General features: G+C 54.8%; 2 protein-coding genes across 7 annotated transcripts in view; one reads left to right on the top strand and one right to left on the bottom strand.

Moving 5' to 3' along the window:
- Positions 1-664: 664 nt before the first annotated feature.
- On the top strand, positions 665-12,333 carry Egfl7 (EGF like domain multiple 7). Of its 5 annotated transcripts, none has more exons than XM_055600280.1 (10): positions 665-841; positions 5,213-5,303; positions 8,655-8,776; positions 8,966-9,082; positions 9,952-10,067; positions 10,249-10,344; positions 10,486-10,650; positions 11,305-11,369; positions 11,779-11,941; positions 12,081-12,333. In XM_055600280.1, exons 3-10 carry the CDS (start codon positions 8,685-8,687, stop codon positions 12,101-12,103), a joined length of 837 nt encoding a protein of 278 aa, XP_055456255.1. In that variant the 5' UTR covers positions 665-841; positions 5,213-5,303; positions 8,655-8,684; the 3' UTR covers positions 12,104-12,333. The 5 variants fall into 5 exon arrangements, with proteins under 5 accessions (XP_055456255.1, XP_055456254.1, XP_055456258.1 ...); XM_055600279.1 differs by lacking the exon at positions 665-841 and adding an exon at positions 3,549-3,704; XM_055600283.1 differs by lacking the exons at positions 665-841; positions 12,081-12,333 and adding an exon at positions 3,549-3,704 and having other exon boundaries at positions 11,198-11,369; positions 11,779-11,851.
- Positions 12,334-12,732: 399 nt separating this feature from the next.
- Positions 12,733-20,651, bottom strand: part of Agpat2 (1-acylglycerol-3-phosphate O-acyltransferase 2) — a 10,452-nt gene continuing 2,533 nt past the window's right edge. Inside the window, exons 2-6 of one of the 2 annotated variants that reach the window (XM_055600284.1) lie at positions 16,561-16,694; positions 15,886-16,061; positions 15,663-15,758; positions 14,384-14,456; positions 12,733-13,427 (exon numbers count right to left, since the gene is read on the bottom strand). In XM_055600284.1, coding sequence (XP_055456259.1) covers positions 13,252-13,427; positions 14,384-14,456; positions 15,663-15,758; positions 15,886-16,061; positions 16,561-16,694 — 655 coding nt within the window. In that variant the 3' untranslated portion in view covers positions 12,733-13,251. Of the gene's footprint in view, positions 13,428-14,383; positions 14,457-15,662; positions 15,759-15,885; positions 16,062-16,560; positions 16,730-20,651 lie in introns of both variants that reach the window. The other variant, XM_055600285.1, reaches the window with a different exon arrangement.

Here is a 20,651-nt window from a genome sequence, read left to right as displayed (position 1 = left end):
AGGAGAGGTCACAGATACCTCCCAGCCATGGGGTACTCTGAAGGCCGGAGAGGGAGGCCATGAACAACTCCCAGCCTCTGGCTTACACATTGAGTGGAGAGCAGACCAAAGGTCACCATGGCCGTATGGTGGTCTCCAGGAGCACTGTGGGGAGGCAGGGCCAAGTGTCCCCGAGCAACCTCTACTGCCTATGCTTGGGCTCTGTGTGCAGGACCTCTGTTCCCTGTCTCCTGGCTCGCTCCTGTGAGCTTCTGCAGCCTCAGCTGACTGGGGGAATTCTCAAGAAAGGGTGTCTCCTGGGGTGCTGGATGCACTAGACATCCATAACATGCTATGCCTAATGGAGGGATAGGCATGGAGGGAAGGGGAGTGGAAACTCAGCTCATACCACACACCCCACATCTGTCGGCCTAAGCCTTTTTCCCCCGTGGTGGAGGACTATCAGTCCATGCAGCAACCTGCCCAGTCATGTCCTTTAGAGCTCTCAGTGAGGACCGATCATTCAATCAGGCTCATCCTTTGATGGGAAGCTGGGTCCAGCCTTGGCTGACAGAGCCATCCTGTCCCTAGGCCAGTCACCAAGCTGGGATATAAACAGGAAGCCCCATCTCTCTGCTGTGCAGTGTGCTGGTCTTTCCTTCCTGAGGTGCAGCTGGCTCATATGCCTGTGCCTACTGCCTCTCGGTCTTGCACTGTTCAAGATGCCCACGCAGGCCTCTGCCGCGACCTGGGTCTTCCCTCTCCTGGGGCTGCAGAGGCCAGACGTTCAGCCGTGAGGGGTCCAAGGAGAGTCCTGGGAGACAGGGACTGTCCAGCCCCTGTCCCTGTTCCCTGTGGGAAGGTAAGGCAACTGTGTTCCTTTAACCATAAACCTCAGAGCATTGACAGGTAGGCTAGAAGGTAGTAGAGATACATGGGGAAAATGAGGCACAGCGTGGGAAGAACTCCAGTTTCCTGACTACAGTAGTTCCTGCCTTCAGTGCCACTTAAATCAGGGTTTGGCTCCTGGTCCAGGGCTTTAGGCCCAGATACGAGCCATGCCCATCTGGTCTCCAGTCTGCAGGAGCTGTGGGAGATGGAGGGTATGTGGGGTGCCCTACTGGCAATGGGTGATGGCAGGCCTGGGTACAAGATGCCCCCAGCTCCTTCCAAAGTGCAACGGCTGTAAATAAGTTCCACCAGTGAGAAGAAAAGCTGAAGGGTGGAGGAGTCTCTGAGCACCTCCCAAGACCCCAGCTTCTTCTACAGCTCCAGGGGCTGTCAACCAGCTCCTCCTCCCCTCGGAGCCCCTCCTTCTCCTCTGCCCAACTCCAGCCTGCCCTCTGTATCTGTCCCTGGGACTGAGGGCTGTCCGTGAGTCAGGTCCCATGATGGGATTCAGGTGACAGTGTCGGGCAAAGCCGGCATGCTGAGTCTCAACTGAGGAACTTTCTTCTTGAATGTCTCAGTCAGCCAGGGGAAGGCAGAGTAGTCAGGAGACACGTGGGCAACAGGCTAGCGAGACTACCCACACTGGCTTGTGGGCCTTCACAGGTCTCTGTAGGCCGACCTGTGGGGCTCTGGTTTGGAGTCCTCCTTCTACACCTGTAAGTTGGGCAGTCTCCCTGTGCACTGAGTGCCAGAGAGAGGGTAGACCAAAACTCTGCAACCTTCAGATGTTGCTGGCACAGCCAGGTCTCATGATTGGTTTCCCAGGCTCCTTGGTGTGCCCTGAGGAAAACAGGGTGCTGCTCCTGAGCTAACCTATCTCAGCTCTGCTCCACCTCACTGCTCACCTAGCCACGTCCCTTTCCTATCCTAGGCTCAGTTTCCCTTTCAGTGTGCAAAAGGATCTGAATCTAGCCAGCTCAGTGTATGCCAATCCTTCTGTGGATGAGGGAAAGGCAGATGGCTCAGTTCAGGGGCTGGGATGGAGAGGGGCAGGCCCAGGTGACATGATAGAGGGCTAACTCTAGGGCTTTGGACACCTGGCTCCCACTGCTGGTAGGAGATTCTGGCCCTGTGGACAGTATGAGCTCCTGGGTGGAAGCGGAGGCCAAGCAGAACAAGGCAGTGGAGGGCTGAGGGTGTGGCCAGCTTGGGTGACTGAAAAAGGTGGGGATGGGGTCTGCATTTAGGACAAGCATACTTTCTAAGAGCTACCTTTAGACCCTCAGATCAAAATTTGGATGCCACAAGCCCCTTCAACCATCACGACCCTGTTAACTACAACCTCTCTTGTCCCCTGGGACAAATGTGGGGAAAGTGAACACTGGAAAGAGAAGTGTACTATCCTAATGGGCTGGAGCCCTGTTCCCAGTCTGTAGGCTGAGACCTATGGTAGTCTCCTCCCCTGGCCATGTTAGAGGGAGGGTGCCGATAACATGAAGGAAGCAACAGCACAGTGGAGGCAGCACCTCCAACTCAGCAGTCCACCAGGAAGCTCCCAGGCTGACCCACCTCCATCCTAGCCCAAATTGTCTGGCTGGGTGGGGTGGGAGAGAGGTAGGACACAGAAAGGAGGTGCCTGAGGCATCATCAGGCAGGCTGAGCCAAGGCAAGGCTGGTACCACAAGGACAGCCAGGGACTGGAAAGGTTTGCTCTAGGTGCTCTCAGTTACAGAGGTCTGGGTTTGTTCTTGGCATCTGCCCAGCACTTGGCACTTTATCCCTCCTATCCACTTCCATGGGTTCTATGTGTCTGGTCTGACTCCCAACTGTTGTGAACTGGGACCCTAGGGAATTATAGAGTTCTACTTTGACCACTGAAAGACCTCTCTCTCCCGCAGCCTACTGGGGCCTAAGGGGGAGGAGGAGACCATAAGAGCACTCTGCTTCTCCAGATCACAGGGGTTGTCATCTCCTGTGTCAGCTGAGCCTGGAGACTTGCAGCTCCATCTGCATACCTCTGGAGCTGGGAGCTCCCTGACGGCCTGGGCAGCTCTCCTGGCAGGCACAGCTTGGGTTGGAGGAGAGTCTGAGCTGAGTTTGAGCTAGTGTTTTCCCCAGTCCCGGGCCTTTGGGTGCACAGAACAAGCTATTCTCAGACGATCTGTCCTGGTTCCCACCCAACTGCACAGCACCAGCATTCCCGCCTGGTCACGACTCCAGTAGGGCAGCTTCTGCTTTCAGGTACCTGCGCCACACACATTCAGGGTGGGTCCAGGCTCCTCTGTCCCAAAGAAGCAGAAAGTTTCTGCCATCTACGTGGATATAGTCTTGTGGTCCCACCACCTCTGAGGAGTGGGAAGGTCCTGGTCACACATTCTCTTTCATGCTGTCAGCAGCTATGTTGCCTCTGAACACAGGCTGGGTCTGGCTGCTTCAGCGCTAGACCCTGGAGTCCCAGGAGAACAACACCTCCCTCCCCCACAGTGTGGTCGGCCCCCTCCCTTAATGACCCCCTCGGCCCCTTGGCCTCCTGTTTGCTCGCTGACGGATCCCTGTTATCAGGAGAGAACACACACAGGAAGTCCGGCGGGAAGGGCCCTTCCCAATCCCGATTTACACGGGATGGAACATAAAAAGCCGCCCTTCCTCGCCCGGGAGGAGCCTCTGTGCACCAGCAGGCTGCTGTGCAGGCACAAAGAAGGCTCCAGCTGACAGGGCAGGCGGGCAGACCTCAAGAGGGGCCTTGGGCAGCAGACGCTCCCTTGATGGGCAGGGTCCACCTTCGGCTCATGGAGGCAGCAGAAGTGGCCACGGCCAGGCCTGGGCAGAGGCAGGTATGCAGAACAGCCCCGCAGGGTAGAAAGTGGGTGGAGTGGGCCCTGAATGCTGCCCCAGGACCCAAATGAGATGGCTGCAACATCCATCAGCTGGGTTTGGGTCTGCTCAACTGGGAGGTATGCTATCCTCACTGTCAGCCATTCCTATCTAGCTGAGAAAAACTTAGGGCCTCTGGCCCAGCACTTGCTCTGGGTGGCTTAGCCTGGACTCCATACCTCACCCCTGGCTGCCCAGCAGCATGGAACCAACCTCTGAGGGGAGAAGCCAAGAGCGGTTTGGCATCCAGCCCACCTCCTGGCCCCATTCTTTTCCTCTTTGGAGGACCCCTGGGTAGGCATCAGAGCTCAGCCCAGCAGGACCCTCTGATCAGGGCTCATGTCCTCCAGTCTGCTAAGACAGGGCTGGGGTCTCCTCACCTTGCCATTAGTAGGGAGTGAGTACTCCTGGGGAATGGGAGTGCTGGTCAGGAATCATTTCCTAGAATGGGAACCCAAAAGCCACATTTGTAACCTGGATGAACCATGTACAATCGTGGGACACTGAACACAAGGCTAGGATGAGTCCATCTCTTTTGGGCTTTAGGTTTAGGGATAGCTTTTGTGAGGTGCAGTGTGGTCACCTGGATGCTCTTGTTGGTCTATCTTATGCTCCCTCTCCCTAGTACCTGAGCCCTATTCTCAGGCCCACAAACCACAGTGGGGCCTCTTGGACCCTCCCCCAGTCAGTGGCATCTCTGGGAAGCACACCTTTTCTAGACTAGAAGCTGGTTAGGTGAAGCATGCTAGGTGAAGGCAGAGAGAGCCAGTAGCAGCTATCTGAGTTGCCTTCCGCCCAGCAGACAGTGGAGAGGGAACTGCTGGCCAAAGGTTCAAGTGACCACAACAGGGTAAGGGCAAGGGCCCTGAAGGGTGCTCCCCCTCAGAGTATCTGAGGCAGCTCAGTAGTGCTGAGACTGAATGATAAATGCTTTGAATGCATGGCTTATGGGGCCAGGAGACCCAGGAACCCCACTTACAACAATGGGTACAGAGTCATTTGCCAGGGGAAAAGGCTTTTTTCAGGAAGCCCTCTCTTCAGTTTCTGTGCACCAACCAAGGCGGGCCAGGCTGGAGCTCTGAGCTGCTGAGGCTTTCCTGTCAGTGTATAGGCTCTGCACCCAGCACTCAGCTTCATGATGGGAGTGGGGGCATCAGTTCTACTCAGCAGGGCTTCCACCTTCTTTAGGTAGCTCAGGGATGGAGGCAGAGGTCACATTTGACAGATGGTAGGGAGGTGGGCTCAAGCCTATAACTAGCTAGGGCGTGTATACTGTTGTCAGTGGCTGCTTGTTTGAGCAGATCCTGAGGGGCAGATCAACCTGGATCATGATGAGGATACAGAAGGGGTCTGGAGGTCTAGAGCAGGTTGAAATACCATAGCTATACAGAGGTCTGGACTCCAAGCTTCTCCCCAGCCCCTGGAGAGTAAGCAAGACTCCAATTTATACTGCATCTCTGACCCACAGCCTTCAGCGGCAGCAAGGCGCTGGCTGTTCCATCTGCCCACAAGAACAGCTGCCACCAGTACCCAGGGGATGACTAGAGGCCGGACCACAGGTGAGTCCCTGGACAACAAGCCTTCTGGACAGCAGCCATGAGTCCTGCCTTGCAGGGAGCATGGGCAGGAACATGTGTTCACCAAAACATGGCTAAGGTTGAAGAAACTGACAATGCTTATGCACCCAAAGAGCTGGACAGTCACAGAAGCAATGGAGTCACAGAGCTAATTCAGAAATGGAGCCTGGGAGAGAGAAAAGATGACCAACCCGGAAGTCTTGGGGCAGGGGTAGGGTGGGGTATGGGATGGGGGGGCAGTTACTGTTAGCTCATAGGAGCACCTGACTATCTCAAATAAGGCAGTGACACTAGTGAAAGTGGTCAAGGGGGTCAGGAGAGATCCCTGGCAGGTCTCCTCAAGTAAAAGCCTATGGCTGCCCAGGGGGCTTATGGTCACACCTAGGCCTCCTCTGTATTCTGCCCAATGATCTCGGGCTAGTTTTGTGGCTGGGTGTGTCATGCTGTCCGCCGCTTGCATGCTTGCAGGACCAGTCTGACTTCACCTCTTGTCTGGCATCTAGTCTCCTGGTCAGCTGTAGTCTTCTAATACCATTTCCCAGCAAGTCTTCGGTCAGGAGGCTCAAGACTTAGCCAAGTCCCCGTGGGAGCCATTCATGGCCTCTTGACTCCTAGAACCTGTTTAGTCCTATATCCTCAGCAGCCACGCAATCCCGCTGCAGGTCTGCAATCACAAAGCGTGAAGGAGGCTCACGAGGCAGCACTCAGAGGCTAGACTGCATCTAGACTACCAGGATCTGGCTTACTCGCTGCAAAACTCTTAGAAGCCTCCGCTGCCGAGACTCAGTTTCCCCATCCGCTAAATGGGGACGGACGGAGCTGGGCACCTATGGGCTGGGATGGTAGGGGGGTAGGGCTCCGGCGCAGCCTCCAGGTGGGGCGGGGCCGAGGGCGGGGCGGGGCGGGGCGGGACTCGGGCCCCCCGTAGCACGGCGGCGGCGGCGGCGGCGGCGGCGCGTGCGCGCCCCGGACCGCGCGGTGAGTGCGGAGGTACCCCGGGCCGGGGCGTTGGGACGCCGGGGGCGAGGGTATGGAAGCAGCCTGGGCGGGGCCGGGGTGACCCGGATTGTCGGGTGCCGAGCTCGGGGGCAGCCAGTCAGGCGACGCCGAGCGATCGCAGGGACCCAAGAGGTGAGCGCGCGGGGGCCGCGGCTGGGCCGCGCATGGACCCCACGCCCCAGCCCCGGTCCTGCAGCCGCCGGGAAAATGAGCCCTGCGGCCTTGAGAAATGGCGACCCCTGCTGGCGGCCGGGGTGCTTCTCCCCTTACCCATCCTGCCTGTGCGACCTCCACCGTGGTCGCAGCACCCCACAGCATAGCTCGGCCGGTCGTCCTAGGTGGGGTTGGGAGGGTTATCACACTCTGCCCCTACCGCCGTGGAGCCTGGGAGGGAGCAGGGGCCAGGCCGTGGAGAAGACGCCCCCACCGAGTCTGTCTGGTCTCTCCACATCTATCCGTGGGTGCTGATATCCAGACACTTCTCCCGTCGCAAAGGGACCTAGGGCCGTCTCCCTACGGTGTTCATGTCCCTCCTCTGCCGACCCCGTCTCTCTCGTTGGGGGCTGTTGAGTGGTAGGTGGACAGGAGAGATGGCTGCTGGGGCCCAGTGGTGATACTTGAGGGTTCATGATTACTTGTCAACCTGAAGGCCACACCGCAGCCTATGCCTGATGCTGGCAGGGTCACCCAGTGGCTGAACACCAAAGGAAGTGAGCTTCCAGCCCAGTGCTGAGCTGTCCTCTTTTGGCCTTGAACAAAACATGACTTTTCAAAAATTGCTTCTCTTCTTTTAAAACACAGTTCCCTTTCTAGACAGCCTATCTCTAGGGAAATGCTGTGAATTAAGATTTGTGGGGGCAATGACATCTGGGTGGGAACCCTCCAGGCCGCAGGGCTAGGCACACGGGGATTGTAGACTTTTGACACACAGCCACAGGCTGATTTCTCTCGTTCTAGGCACTATTCCTCAGGAACACCTGATTTTTGCTTGACAAGATAATGCCCACCTCCTGAAGGTGCCCCCCCCCAACTTCAGGGTTAATTTTTCCCAGCCAACTCACACATCCCTGCCCAGATATTTCCCTAGGACCTTCTTGCTCCCACATTACTTGTCCCAGATCCCCTTGCCCTCCTGCTTTGTTTCAACAGATAAGGGGGTACCGGAAGGAGGCTCCCTACCACTTCCTGCCTAAACCCGTAGTGCAGGGCCAAGCAGACTGAGTAACCCTGAGAAGTAGGTAGGGCCTTGTTCTTTCCTTGAAGGGGGGCTTGGCCAGCAGCTAGAGCTTAGTAACCATTTAATGCCATCACTGTTTTCCATCGGACCTACTGGTGGAAGGGTCTGATGCCCTAGTGGTGTCTTTGAGGAAACTGAGTCTCAAAGAAAGGGATTACCTTTACACCTGTTTCTGGCCCATGCCTTTCGGGTAGGGGTTCTGTAGGGCTGTGTAGGGTCTGGGATTAGCGGAGGAGCTGCCCCTATAGGAAGCACCAAGAAGAGCCTTGAGTGGAGCCCTGCCAGTCCCCCACCCTTGTCTCCGTGCACAGGTCTGTCCCAGCCCCTTAGGCATTTCACAGGCCATTAAATCTGGGCTGGGGTTTCCTGCATTCCTCACCAGCCTTTCTGCTCCCTAACACACAGCCAGAAGAGGGCTGGAGATGGGCTCCAAAGGCATGTTGGGGGAGGTTCCATAATGTCCCAGGGCTGAGCTCAACAGGGCCACTGCCCTGGCAGCTGGGAGGTGCTTGTATACACTCTCTGGACCGAGAGGGGTGCCTCTGTGAGCTGTGAGACCCCTTGCTGGCCAGAACATGCACACCTCACAATGGCCTTGCCTGTGTGCACCTGTAGGTAGCAGACATCTATATATTATGAAATCCATAATGCCCTGGGGGCTTTCTGAGTATTTGGCAAAGAACCTCAGGCCCAAAAGGGCCACATGGAGGCAAGTCTTAACAGCATTCCATTTCAGACATTGAACAATATGGAAAGCCCTTGATCCAGGTGTGGGGGGGCTAGCTTAGTTACTCACGCTAGGCCCCACCCAGAACCCCCACTGCCCTCTAGGGTTTGCTCCTGACCCTAGCAGGACTCAGATTCCTCCTGCCCCAGGAGTTCTGGCCATCAGGCCTAATCTCTGTGGTTGATGAGGGGAGACCTTGGCTGGCAGAGATGGGCCAGAGGCAGAAAGAGAGCTGGCACTGTCTTTGGATGCTATCCCTGGGGTAGTGTTGGCCTCAGTACCCAGCAAGTAACCAAGGGTACAGACTCTGATGGAGGCCTGGGCTAGGGGATTCCACAGGAGCATGACAGGATCCTACTTTTTTTCTTAGGCCAGCAAAAGAAGGCTACCCCACTCATAGATGCAGACCATGTGGGGCTCCCGAGAACTGTTTATGGCATGGTTTCTAGTGTTGGCAGCAGGTGGCACTGACCAGCATGTCTACAGGCCCAGGTGAGCAAGGCCTTCATGCCTTGGGGTACTAAGGTCATAACCCTGCCCAAGGCAGGCCCCAATACTTGGAGAGAATTCCCTGTGGGCTCCAGAGAAGACCCTGTTCAGAGCAACACTGAGACGCTCCGTGCCCCATGTTTCCCCATACCTGGGCTGGGAGAGACCAGTAGCTGACCTCTTCCCCTATAGCCGTAGAGTGTGTGCCATGGGGGCTTCCGGAGGGCCTGCCTCAGAGTCCTTTGTGCAGCGTGTGTACCAGCCTTTCCTCACCACTTGCGATGGACACAGAGCCTGCAGCACCTACCGGTGAGTGCCACTGCTTATCCCACCACTGCCAAGCACAGCAATCCCTGGGGCCCAAGAGCCTGTCTCACCCTGAACTGGGGAGCTGAGGCCAAAACAGTGAGGCATCCTTGACATCAGGGATCAATGTGGCTCTCAGCTTTGGAGGCTGGTACCTAAGAATGCTGTGTAATCAGGCCCAAGTTTGTCCTCTGAGAAGATGTCACCACAAAGGGCATCTCCTATATGTATGGGGGCTTCTCATTGCGTCTGAACCCTTCCACTTCCAGAGTGCTTACTCCCCCCTTCTCAGCACTGCTAGCTAGAAGTCCTGATCCACGGAGATAGTGGTTACCTCTGCAAATCCCTGTCACCCTGGGCCCATCCTGGAGCCCTAGCAGATGCCCATGTGGACCTTCAGATGTCCCATCAGGCTAGCAAGACAGTTTGAGCAGCACATGGCCTCAGGACACAGCCAAGGGGGCAGGTCCTTGTTTTGATGGGGAGTTCAGTCCCTCCCTCTGCCTGAGAAGCACCCAAAAAGGGCCTAGGTGCATGACCTCCTCCTTGGCTCAAGATGCCTGATTTCAGAGGCTCCTGAACCTCCAAAGTTAGGGAAGTGCTGGAGTCCGCAAGCAGCTTAAACACCAGGGACCTAGAACCCAGAACCCAGGGGAGAAAAGAAAGCCGGGCTCTAGACAGCTCTGAAGTGGCCATTGCAGGAAGGGGCCAGCCCCACTGTACTCCCTTGGGAAGGGACCTCAGAGACCCTGGATGTGATGCTGGCCAAGTGTCCACAAACAGATGAGGTGGGCAGGGTGCAGCCTGCCTGAAGAAGGCCTTGGCCAGAGATCCCATGTTGGACACCTCTGAACCACCTTTATTTACCACAGAACCATCTACCGGACGGCCTATCGCCGCAGCCCTGGGCCAACTCCCACTAGGCCTCGCTATGCCTGCTGCCCTGGTTGGAAGAGGACCAGAGGGCTTCCTGGGGCTTGTGGAGCAGGTGAGGGCAAGTGTGTACTGTGCCTGATGTGAGAGATTCCAATTCCTACTGCCCAGCAGATTGCCCGCTGCCTTCCATCCCCCCAGCAGTGCATCCTTGCTACAAGGCAACCCTTCTCCAGCTGGCAAGGGGCTCAGGGGACCCTTCCGAGTTCGGTGACAGCAATGTCTCCTACCCACAGCAATATGCCAGCCTCCGTGTGGGAACGGAGGGAGTTGTGTCCGTCCAGGCCACTGCCACTGCCCTGTGGGGTGGCAAGGAGATACTTGCCACACAGGTAAGCGTCACTCTTCCTGAGGGAGGGGTCTTTTGGTGCCTTGTCTGTCCTAGGTTACTGCTAGCTGAAGTGGGTTCTGATAGGTGGCTCTGTGACCAGGACCTTGCCTACATACTAGATTGACACCTTCATTTCTTACAGATGTGGATGAATGCAGTACAGGAGAGGCCATTTGTCCCCAGCGCTGTGTCAATACTGTGGGCAGTTACTGGTGCCAGTGTTGGGAGGGGCAAAGCCCATCTGCAGATGGGTTGCTCTGCCTGCCTGAGGAGAGGCCCTCCCTTATGGCCCCAAGCCCCACAACAGGTAAACTTGCCTTTCCGCCCTGCTGTGACTGACCTGGGTTTCTGTTGGGTTGTGAACCCTGTTCAGTGGTTGAGCTGAGCATGGAAGACATAGGGCAGATAGCCCTGGGTGGAGGCCGGCACTTTGCTGTGAGGGCTAAGCCCAGACATCCTGGACTGGAGAGAGGTTCCTTGCCTGGGTGGAAGGGGCCGCTTTCCCCTGAAGAGGTTTCTGGAAGGCATTGTGGGGAGGTAAGGCGACCTGGGAGGCTCATCTCAGCCAGCTGAGTGAAAAAGAGCCCCACCCTGGTCTGGCCGCCTGGAGACGTGTCTTTGCCGGTGACAGCACATTATTACTTTTGGTACGCGCTGTGACACTTCAAACTCGTACCGTGAGTAATAATGCGCTGTCAGCAGCCCAGCGCCAGGAGTGCATCGGACATGGGTAAGGACTACCATCGGCGTGCAAGACCTGAGACCCCAGCATCCTGGGTGGCCAGAGACTGCTCTGAGCTGTGTGCTTTGGCAGCGCCTGAGACTTGCAACTGCCAGAGGCTTTGCATCTCCAGGCTCTGCTCCCACAGTGGTGGCATCGGACACAGGTCTTCCTAAGGCTAAGAGCTCATTGTGGGACAGGAAACTCCCCTCCCTGACTAGTGCCCGGATCTGCCCCCAGGAGTGGACAGCATGGTGAGAGAGGAGGTCCACAGGCTGCAGTCCCGAGTGGATGTGCTGGAGCAGGTGAGGCTGGAAGTGGGTCTGGCTGATGCCCACAGATCCCAGTCTCCAGGGCTGTGGTTCCAAACCATGGGATGGTTGGGAATTTTGGGGGGAAGGGCTGCAAGGATGCTGTCTTTCTTACTATGCTAGGCAGCACTGTGTGGTATTCCCCAGGCTGATAAGAACTGAGGCCCAGAGCCCACTTGAGCCAAGGCTCATCAAGCCACAGGCCTCCCAAACTCTCCTAGCTTCTGTCTCTGAGGTCTCAGGACCTTGTAGCTGTGGGTCTGTTATACACTGTGTCTACTAGACCTTGGGCTCTCTCTCCTGGCAAGCAGGGCCCACACAGAACCCTAGTCTTCCTTAGCATTCCCATGGAATAGAGGTGAAAAGGGGTTATTTGGCTTTTTGCAACCATCTTTCCAAACAGAAACTGCAGTTGGTGCTGGCCCCGCTGCACATCCTGGCCTCTCGGGCTACAGAGCATGGGTTGCAAGACCCTGGCAGCCTGCTGGCCCACTCCTTCCAGCAGCTGGACAGAATTGATTCACTGAGTGAGCAGGTCTCCTTCTTGGAGGAGCAACTGGGGTCCTGTGAGTACCAACCGACAGAGACCCTAGGGAAGCCAGTGGGTGGATACCAGGGCTGGGTGGATGGAACTGCTGCTGGGGATGGGCAGTAGTTCCTGGGGATGGGCAGACTTGCAAGTCTGCATCCTCTCTCCTGCCCTAGGCTCTTGCAGAAAAGATCAGTGACGGCATGCATCTCACCATCCAGATTACATCCTTTCCAGCCAGAGTTCAGGCGCCATCTGGTGGTGCCTGTGAGCAGAAGGCCCTGCATTGTCTGTCCCTAGGAATTGGCCCTGGGGAGTGGGGTCCTGTGTGACTCCCCAGTGGGCCTTCCAGGGAAGGTACAAGAGCTCTCTGCCCAGAGGTGAGGTGGGGACTGTCCCCATCTTTTTCATAATAAAGCTGGGACTTGAGCTGCTGTCAATGGGTAAATTGGGACCATGTAGGCATTAGGTAAAATGAAGGGCCTGTCTCTGTCTGCAAAAAGGAACTGCAGCAGGAAGGGACAAGGCCCCAGTTTTTTCTTGGTGATTTCCTGGTTCCACACACGGCCAGAGACTAAAAGGCAGCTTCTTCAGCCTATCCCCGTCATGCTGTCAGGTCCATGGTCTGCCTACCCTTTAGTTCCATGGAGCACACACATTCAGAGAAACACAGCTCACCACTTGCCTGCAATTTGGGGGTGGGGCAGGGGACTTCTACACTGTGGCCCCTGAAGGGACCACGTGGCTAGTCATATACATCCATATAATCCATATAGATGGAGGCCTGGGGAAGAGCCCTTACCCACCCTCTGAAAGAGACCCACCTGGTCTCTAGGCACTTCTGAGAGTTCATTTATAAAAAAAAAAAAAAGAACCAAGTACAGCAGTGATTTGTGACTGAGATCGTCGGACAGTGGGGGTGTGGCAGGCTCTGCCCTCCAGTGCTGTGCAACCCAGGCTTCCTTGAAACTGGGAGACCAAGTTCCTCCTTTTCCTGATGGCCTGATGCAGGCCATGGCCTGGTTCCTGAATTTTGATCCCGCACCATGGGTGGACATTGGGTAGCATGTTGCCCACTCCTTGGTGTCTTGTGGTCTTGTGGGTCAGCCCACCTGCTGGACTCTAGATTCTGGAGGCACAGGCATGAAGTGGGAAGTTACATGGGGTCCTGGGTCTAAGGCCTGTGCCAGAAAGGGCTTCCTTTTTCCAGGCCCCAATGAGAGCCAGGCCAGCAGGGGAGCAGGATAAGGTGATGTTTGGTAGGTGGGAGGGTATGGCCTTCTGTCCATCCTCCAGCCTCTGCTTCCCACCTGCCTTTTCCCAGCTCCCCTGCCCCTGTGGCCTGGGCTACTGAGCTGGTATGATCCCAGCCTCCTTAATGTCACAGTTCTCCTGGGGCATCTTAGAAATTTGTAGAAAGGTGTCCCTCATGGACTGGTAGCAAGTATCTACAAGCTTGGTGACGTCAGCATCCGTAAGGCCACTGGTAGGGACAGCATCCAGCACTTGTACCCTGATTGTTCCTGGGGAGGAAGCAGGGATATGTCAGGGCTTACAGGCCCCACTGGGGCTGCCACCCCTTCCTGCTGCTCATCCTCAGTTCCTAGGCAGGAAACGATGTTTGAAACTGAGGCAACATGGACACATGTATCCAGTAAGCTTTAGCAACCCTCCCCTTCCCTTGTAGCCACTGCCCAGGACTCAGGATGTCTCTGTCCCCAAAACTGCACTCTGTGACCCCTGAGCATCCCCATCGTGCTTGCTCCTTCAGTGCTCCACAGTGAAGAGCACTTGGGGCCCAGATGTGGGACGCGGAGCCTGACTCGTCCCACTGCCCTTACACTGCTGACTGCCCTGATTCCCAGGGTAGGGTCGCATAAGCTACATGCAGGCTCAGGGTACCTGCTTGGAAGCTACTGCCCTAGTGGAAGAGGTGGAGGCTGCACTTGTGCAGTGGCCCATGTAGGGAAGCCTGGACAGCTTACAATTCCCACCCTTCCCCAGCAGGGCCACCACAGGTCCCTATTTGTGTTGCACAGCCTGGACCAACAATGCTCTCAGAAATTCAACCATGGTTAGAACCCGTTTTTCAACTTGAAAAGCTGAAAAACCCACTTAGAACAATAAGATGAGGCAATGGGTGTCCCAGATTCACTCACTCCCTCATTCATTCACCGTGAGAACTCAGCTATCAGGGGCCCAAGACTGTGACTGCTGAATTAGGACTCACGAGGGTGGGATTGTAGCCCAGTTGGGAGAGTGCTTGTGTAAGCATGCATGAAACCCAGTACCACATAACCTAGGCATGGTGGAGCACACCTCGAACCCTAGCACTGGGGAGGTGAAAGCAGGGGAGTAAGCTCAGCCTCTGCTATGTAAGGGGTTATAGGCCAGTCTGGGGTACATGAACCCGTCTCAAGAGTGAATAAAAGCGCACGACAGGCTTGTGAGCTCCTTTGTGTGGCTCTGGTGGGCTCACCTGAGGTGAAGAGTTTCGTCTTGACGTTGTAGAAGGAAGAAAAAGAGGAGTACACCACTGGGATGATGGGCACCTGTGGACAGGGATGCACACTGAGGGACGGTGGGATACGGGAGCCTTGGCTACTGCTAGGAGTTCTTGTGGCAGACCTCTCCACCCACGTCGTCCAGTCCCCCTCATCACCTCCTCCAGGAAGCTCCCTGGGTTAGTATGTTTGTTGTGCTCCCCACCCCCAACAAATATCCTACAAATGGGAGGGCAAGGCTTCATTCAGCACTGGGGAGGGAGGTGGAGGATGGTTATCCTCCCTTCCCCTCCTACCCTGCCTCATTCTCAGGAAACTAGAGGAGGGGGTTAGAACCTGTCAGTATTCCAGGAAAGCCCCAGGGTCAACTCCAATGGTGACAGTGGCACTGGGGTAATAATTAACCCTGGGTGCACCTACCAGGTCCTGGGGGAGGGGCAGGAATCAAAGCTCTGGATTCGCCTGTCCCTACCACAGCCCCTAGTTTCTCTCTTGTCTCAAGATCTGCCAATACCTCAAGATAAGGAGAACCCGTGACTTCAATCCCAGGCCCAAGGACCACCTATTCACTACACAGACTGGAGGTCACAGTGCAGTACCTGTTCTAGCCCGGGGTTTCCCAACCTCTTGGAACCGGTGGGAACCTCAGGGAAAGGTACATGCCATTTTGTATAGGGCTGGGCACCAGGGGCCAGAGAGGCTGCCTGCCACAGGGGTGGATGGGACAAGGCTTCCCCTGTCCTCCAGTGGTGACCTCATACAGCAGGGATCCCCTGGTCCATGGCAGATGCCCAGGGACTTCTGGTCCACACTAACTTCCCCACCACAGGTTCAGGGGCAAGGGAGGTCCAAGGTTCCAGGACATAGCTCATGTGTGCTACTCAGCCTGCTCCTCAGCCTCACTATGGTCAAAAGCTAGGGCCGAGGGCATCGGGAATTTCTAGGCACAATCTGCCGTATTATGCTGAGCAAACTGCCCTCCTACCTCCATCTTTGATGAAACCCCAAATAAAGGAGACTATTCACCTGGCCAGCTAGTGTATGCGGAGGCTGGTGTTCATGTTCTCAGAGCTGCCAGGGGTCACTAACCTGCCCAAGTGCTAGGGGCTGAGCTGTTGGGGAGACCCTTTCCAGATAGAGCAGAGGAGGTCCCTGAAGGTCAGTAGTCCCCAGTCTAACAGATATCATCTTCAACCTTAAACCATCATGACCCATGTCCAGCCTCCCACCCCAGGAGGGCAGAGTTTGGCCTACCTGGGCCTGGATGGCCAAGTAGAAGGCACCCTTTTTAAAGGGCAACAAGTCCCCATTGTCGTTGCGTGTACCCTCTGGGTAGATCCACACTTTGAGCTGCCAAGTAGAAAAGAGAAAAGTGTCTAGGCTGCCCCTACCCTGCTTAGCCACCCCAGAAAGCTGTGCTCCCCTCCTCTGAAGCCCACCCAGCAATGGGCTTTGATGCTGTGCTGTCTCTACTCACATTGTCCTTGACCATGAGGTCACCCAGGTCAGCCATCAGGGACATGGCAGTTCTGGCCCGCTGGCGGTTGATGAAGTACACACCCCCCAGATACATGATGAGGCCCACAGGCCCTGTGAACAGCAGCTCCCGCTTGGCGATCTGAACACAGCGCTTTGGGAGTATCTCCATGAGACCTACATGGAAAGGAGAGGGGGAGAGAAACAGTGAGGCAGAAGAGAGACATAGATGGAAACAGATGTGCAGACAAACAGTAAAAGAGGACGAGAGACAAGAGAGAGAGACGGGGACCGATGGAGAAGCAGGCAGGAGAGAGACAGAAGGAGAGTCACAGACAAAGTGGAGAGAGGAAGGGTGCAGGGGTTGGAAAGAAGAAGAACAGTTTTAGATCCCAGCTTGGTACTCCCTGGGAGGAGGGGCTGGTGGCCTACCTGTTAACGCCCCTGCCTCTGGCCTGGTCTTTTCTCTTGGGAAATAGCCAAAGCCTGTGGTGCAGTCCTATGACTCATGTCTAGCACAGCCTGTTGCTCTTATTGCCCAGCTTGAGGGAGGCCCATGGCTAAAGAGACCCAGAGGCCTTGTCCTGCACCAGCCCCAGCCAGAGGCCCCAGCCCACCCAGGGCCCAGACTGCAAAAGGTCACCCTCTCTGTGGCCAAGCCTTGGTGGCAGCCTACCCATCATGTCCAGGATGCTCTGGTGATTAGAGATGATGACACAGGGCCCATCCATCTCTAGTTTCTTCTGGCCTCTGACCTCAAAGCGAAGGCCATACACATACTTGAAGGACCGAACGAACCAGCTGATGATGCTGAGGGCAGAGACACCAGTAACCAAAATGAGCTCCTAGAGTGGAAGGAGGGCAAGCTGGGGAGAGGACACTGCAGGGAGACAGGGCAGGACAGGACAGTCCCAGGGGAAAGCTAGCCCTGCTCTCTACCTCCCAAAGGTTAACTCAAGTGTTCTGTACAGAGCCCCAATCATTCAAAAGAGAGTCAGGTACTGACTTCAGGGCAGAGGTGGCCTATCTCCTACTTTGCCTATTTGACCTGAAAGAGCAGGGAAGTGGAGGTGCTACCACATTGACCCCAACACACTCCATTCTACATGTACATTAATGTACCCCATCACCCCGGCGGTCCTGAAGGAAGGGGTCCCCTGACAGCTTACAGCATAGCTATGTCTAGACAGTGCAATAGATTCAAAGCCAGTTCTTCTCTGTTACTTTTTAAAAAATTATGGTAAAATACACCTGCATGCACACAGATTAGTATGTTAAGTCCATCAGTGTTGGACTGCTTCTGCCACTCACCGTCTGTCCACAGAAGACAGAATTTCCAAGCTAATATGATGTCCCATTAGCTCCTGATCTCACCTGTCCCAGTGGAGGAAACCCTCATTGCTCTGTGTTCCCAGAGCTGCTGACTCTGGGAACATCATACAAATGGATTTCTGCAAGGTGTGTTCCCATCAAGAATCCAGCAGTAGGGAAGCAACTCTCACTGATGAGGAAACTGAGTCTTGGGGAGGCAAAATGTTAATCCAGATGATGACCATAGTCATTGATCCCCCAGGCCTGGAAACCTGGGACCTCTCCTCAGCCCCGCCAGCCTCAGGCAGCTCGGGCCATCTTGTCTTTGAGCCAGACCTCCCTATCTACTGCAGGGACAGGTAGACAGGTCCCAGACCTTATGAGAGAGTGGCCACTCCTTGAGTCCTCACCCTGTTTCCTCATCTCTAAGTCACAGCTGCTGGGGTCCCTGGAAAGCGCCAAAGGGACAAGGAAAGTGACTTAGAGAAGAAAATGTGTCAACACAGAACTGTTCAGTCCCACAAGCCATCAGAAAGTACAAGCAGAAACAAGAATGACTAGAAAGACTAACAGGGCTAGAACACAGGCTCTTGCTCCCTCTCTGGGCTAGAGCCAGATGTATCTGGAGGGCAGGCTGGTGGTTAGCCAGGTTCCTAGGAATTCTCCCTAAGGCAGCACCACAAAGGTGTGGAGATAATCAAGATTTGAATCAGGGAATCTGGGAACACCTGCACCAAGAGGCAGAGGAAATGCAATAGTGATCATAATTGACTTGCTGAAAAGAACTCACGATTTATTGGAGGGTGTGTATGCTGGGGGTGGAACCCAAAGCCGCTGGCAGCCACTCCCCAAACTTAAGATGAAAGCTGAGCATCCCTATGGCCACATCTGAAATGCTTCAAAGTCCCAAACTTTCTAGATATGGTGTCACAAGTGGAAGTTCCTCATCTGAACTCACCTGAGGAACCAGTCAAAGGCAGACACACTACAAATGTTCTAGGAAGTTACTTCTAGGTATATGTACGCAGCACATTTGATACATTAGAAAAAAAAGTCAAGTCCAAGATACCTCATTAGAAATGTATAAATCCTCCCAAACCTCAAATCATCCAAAATCTAAACAACTTTATTTCCAAGCTTCCCTACCCCCCACAACCTTTTTTTTTTTTTTTCTTTAAGATAGGGTCGAACATAGCCTAGGCTTACTACATAGCCAAGGATGACCTTGAACCCTTGTCCTTCCTGCCTCTACAGCTGTAATGTTAGGCTTGTAGGGTTGCACACCACACCTGGCTTTACGAAGTGGCTTTGTGTATGCTAGGCAGGTACTCCACCAGCTGAGCCCATATCCTGGATAACGAACTGTCAGTCAACTTGCAGTTGTCACTACAAACTCATGTTCCCCTGTCTTGCTGCAAAGGGCAGTCTCCAGCCACATCCAGACTGTAGAAGTAGTGCCATGCATATGTGCTCTCTGTCTGTCCGTCTGTCTGTCTCTCTTACTGGGTGGTTTTGGGGGTGGTGATGGGACCCAGGACGTCATGCAATACTGAGCAAGCACTCTACCACTGAGCTACATTTTGGGCGACAAAACAGACAACATTTCTATCATCATGGGCTGGGGGCATGCCTCAATGGTAAAAAACTGGATCAGATTGAATCAGGCCCTGGGTTCCATCCATCAATTAATCAATAAATGAGTTTTTCCCAGATGGTGCCAGGTAAGCTCTACAGAGGCTGTGCAGCTGGTAGACACCAAAAGTCTGGGTAGGGACCCTCATTCCATTGGAAGAGACACCAACAGGTACCAGAGGCCCATCATTGAGTTCTGCAGACACAGACAGCTGCTGCGTAGGTCCTTATAGCCCACTCTACAAAGGCCGCACAAATTCAGGTCAGCAAGGTTAGTGACCTCTCCCCAGGAATGAGGAAGCCACATGGACTCAAGTCCACCTCCTAACATTGCTTCCAGCCAGGTGAGCTGTATGGTCAGAGGGCACCCAGGGACAGGACCATGGCTCCCCACACTGCTAATTGGCTTTGTTGGGTTCCAGCAGTCCATCCTGAAGCTCCCCGTTTGTCTGCTTTGTTGGCTTATCAGCTTGGCCCCTCCCAGCAAGTGGCTCCCTGAAGGGATGTGTCATTCCCAGGATGCCAACCCAGTCTAGTCTAGTCTAGACTACCCTATCCTTTCCCCTAAAGGAGCTACTTACTCTCCACACCCTGTACCTAGGACAAGGTGCTATGTCTTTCAGCGCCCTCTCCATGTTAGACCTTGCTGCCTCTCTAGGGGCAGAGTCAAAGCCATTGGAAGGCCAAGTACTTGGGGATAAAGTGAGTGCTCAGCCTATTGCTCTGGAAGCATGGCTGCCACTTGTCAGGCATCAACTGTGTTGGACCATGCCTGAGCTCCTGCTTTGGATCGGACAGTTTGTAATTCAGAGCTTGGCATTCCATCTGTGACCTGACTTCCCTGTTTCTGTTACCACCTGGGCAAAAGGAAGGATGCAAGGAGCCACCTTGCATAGAACTGGCTGATGATGTAGTAACTCCACACTGTGGACCTGCAACAATAGTGGTCTGCTGATTGGGACACAGGCAGAAATAGAACAAGAATAACTCCAAGAGAGGGGCCCTCTGACCTGCTTGGGCCACTCCCATACTTGCCCTAGGAAGCTGGGAAGCAGTTCAAGGTCAGGGCCTATATCACAGGCCTGGAAGGCCACTGGCTGACCTTTGCCCTCACTTCTGGTCTTGAGTTTGATGGGTGGAGACTTGCTAGATGAGATAGGAGCTTCATGGGTAAACCCAGCTGCCTTGCTGGGGAAAGACGGGTGGGGAGCCACTGACTTGGCGAATGGGAGATCCTAAAAAGGTCACTTGGCAAAGACGTTTTCTGACAAGTGTCTAGGAGAAAAGAACAAGATGGAGGTGGGAGCTTAAGGCTAGGCTAGGACTTCTAGACTGGGCAAACACCCAAAGGAATGAATGAAAGCAGTAGGTACCAGGGATCAAGAGGAGAAAGCACAGAGGAGGTAGGAGTAGGGACTAACCCATTACCCAAAGGAAGCCAGAGCTGGACTTCACTGTCCTCAAAAGGTCAAGATGCCATAAACAAATGAGAGGAGGGGTCCTTCCTGTTAGCAACATTCTATATAATCCTATGCCTCTGCTTACCTTCAAATGGCCAGGACTTGCCAGATGCTCACTCTTATGGCCTATGCCAGAGCTAGGCAGTAGAGAAGGAGCCAGCCTTGTTGTGGCCATTGGGCTCAACACTAAGCGTTCAGCTTAAAAACCACGACCAGTTCTTGCAAACACAATGCAGTCACAGGCTGCATCACTACAGCTCTGGGTGGCTGCCTAGGGCTGGGAAGAGAAAGCCTGCCCTTTTGTTACTGGGGCCATGGTGTGTGTGTGTGTGTGTGTGTGTGTGTGTGTGTGTGTGTGTGTGTG

Source organism: Psammomys obesus, unplaced genomic scaffold (genome assembly GCF_907164565.1).
Source record: "Psammomys obesus unplaced genomic scaffold, mPsaObe1.curated_primary_1811, whole genome shotgun sequence".
Lineage (NCBI taxonomy): Eukaryota > Metazoa > Chordata > Mammalia > Rodentia > Muridae > Psammomys > Psammomys obesus.
This window is presented reverse-complemented; position numbering and strand designations above follow the sequence as displayed.

What these genes read in the sequence shown, in the direction of transcription:
- Egfl7 (XM_055600280.1), top strand. Translation starts at nt 8,685, where the DNA reads ATGCAGACCATGTGGGGCTCCCGAGAACTGTTTATGGCATGGTTTCTA. An exon ending in TCCTGGGGCTTGTGGAGCAG is followed by an intron (nt 10,068 to 10,248) that starts GTGAGGGCAAGT and finishes TCCTACCCACAG; the next exon opens with CAATATGCCAGCCTCCGTGT. An exon ending in GGCCCCAAGCCCCACAACAG is followed by an intron (nt 10,651 to 11,304) that starts GTAAACTTGCCT and finishes ATCTGCCCCCAG; the next exon opens with GAGTGGACAGCATGGTGAGA.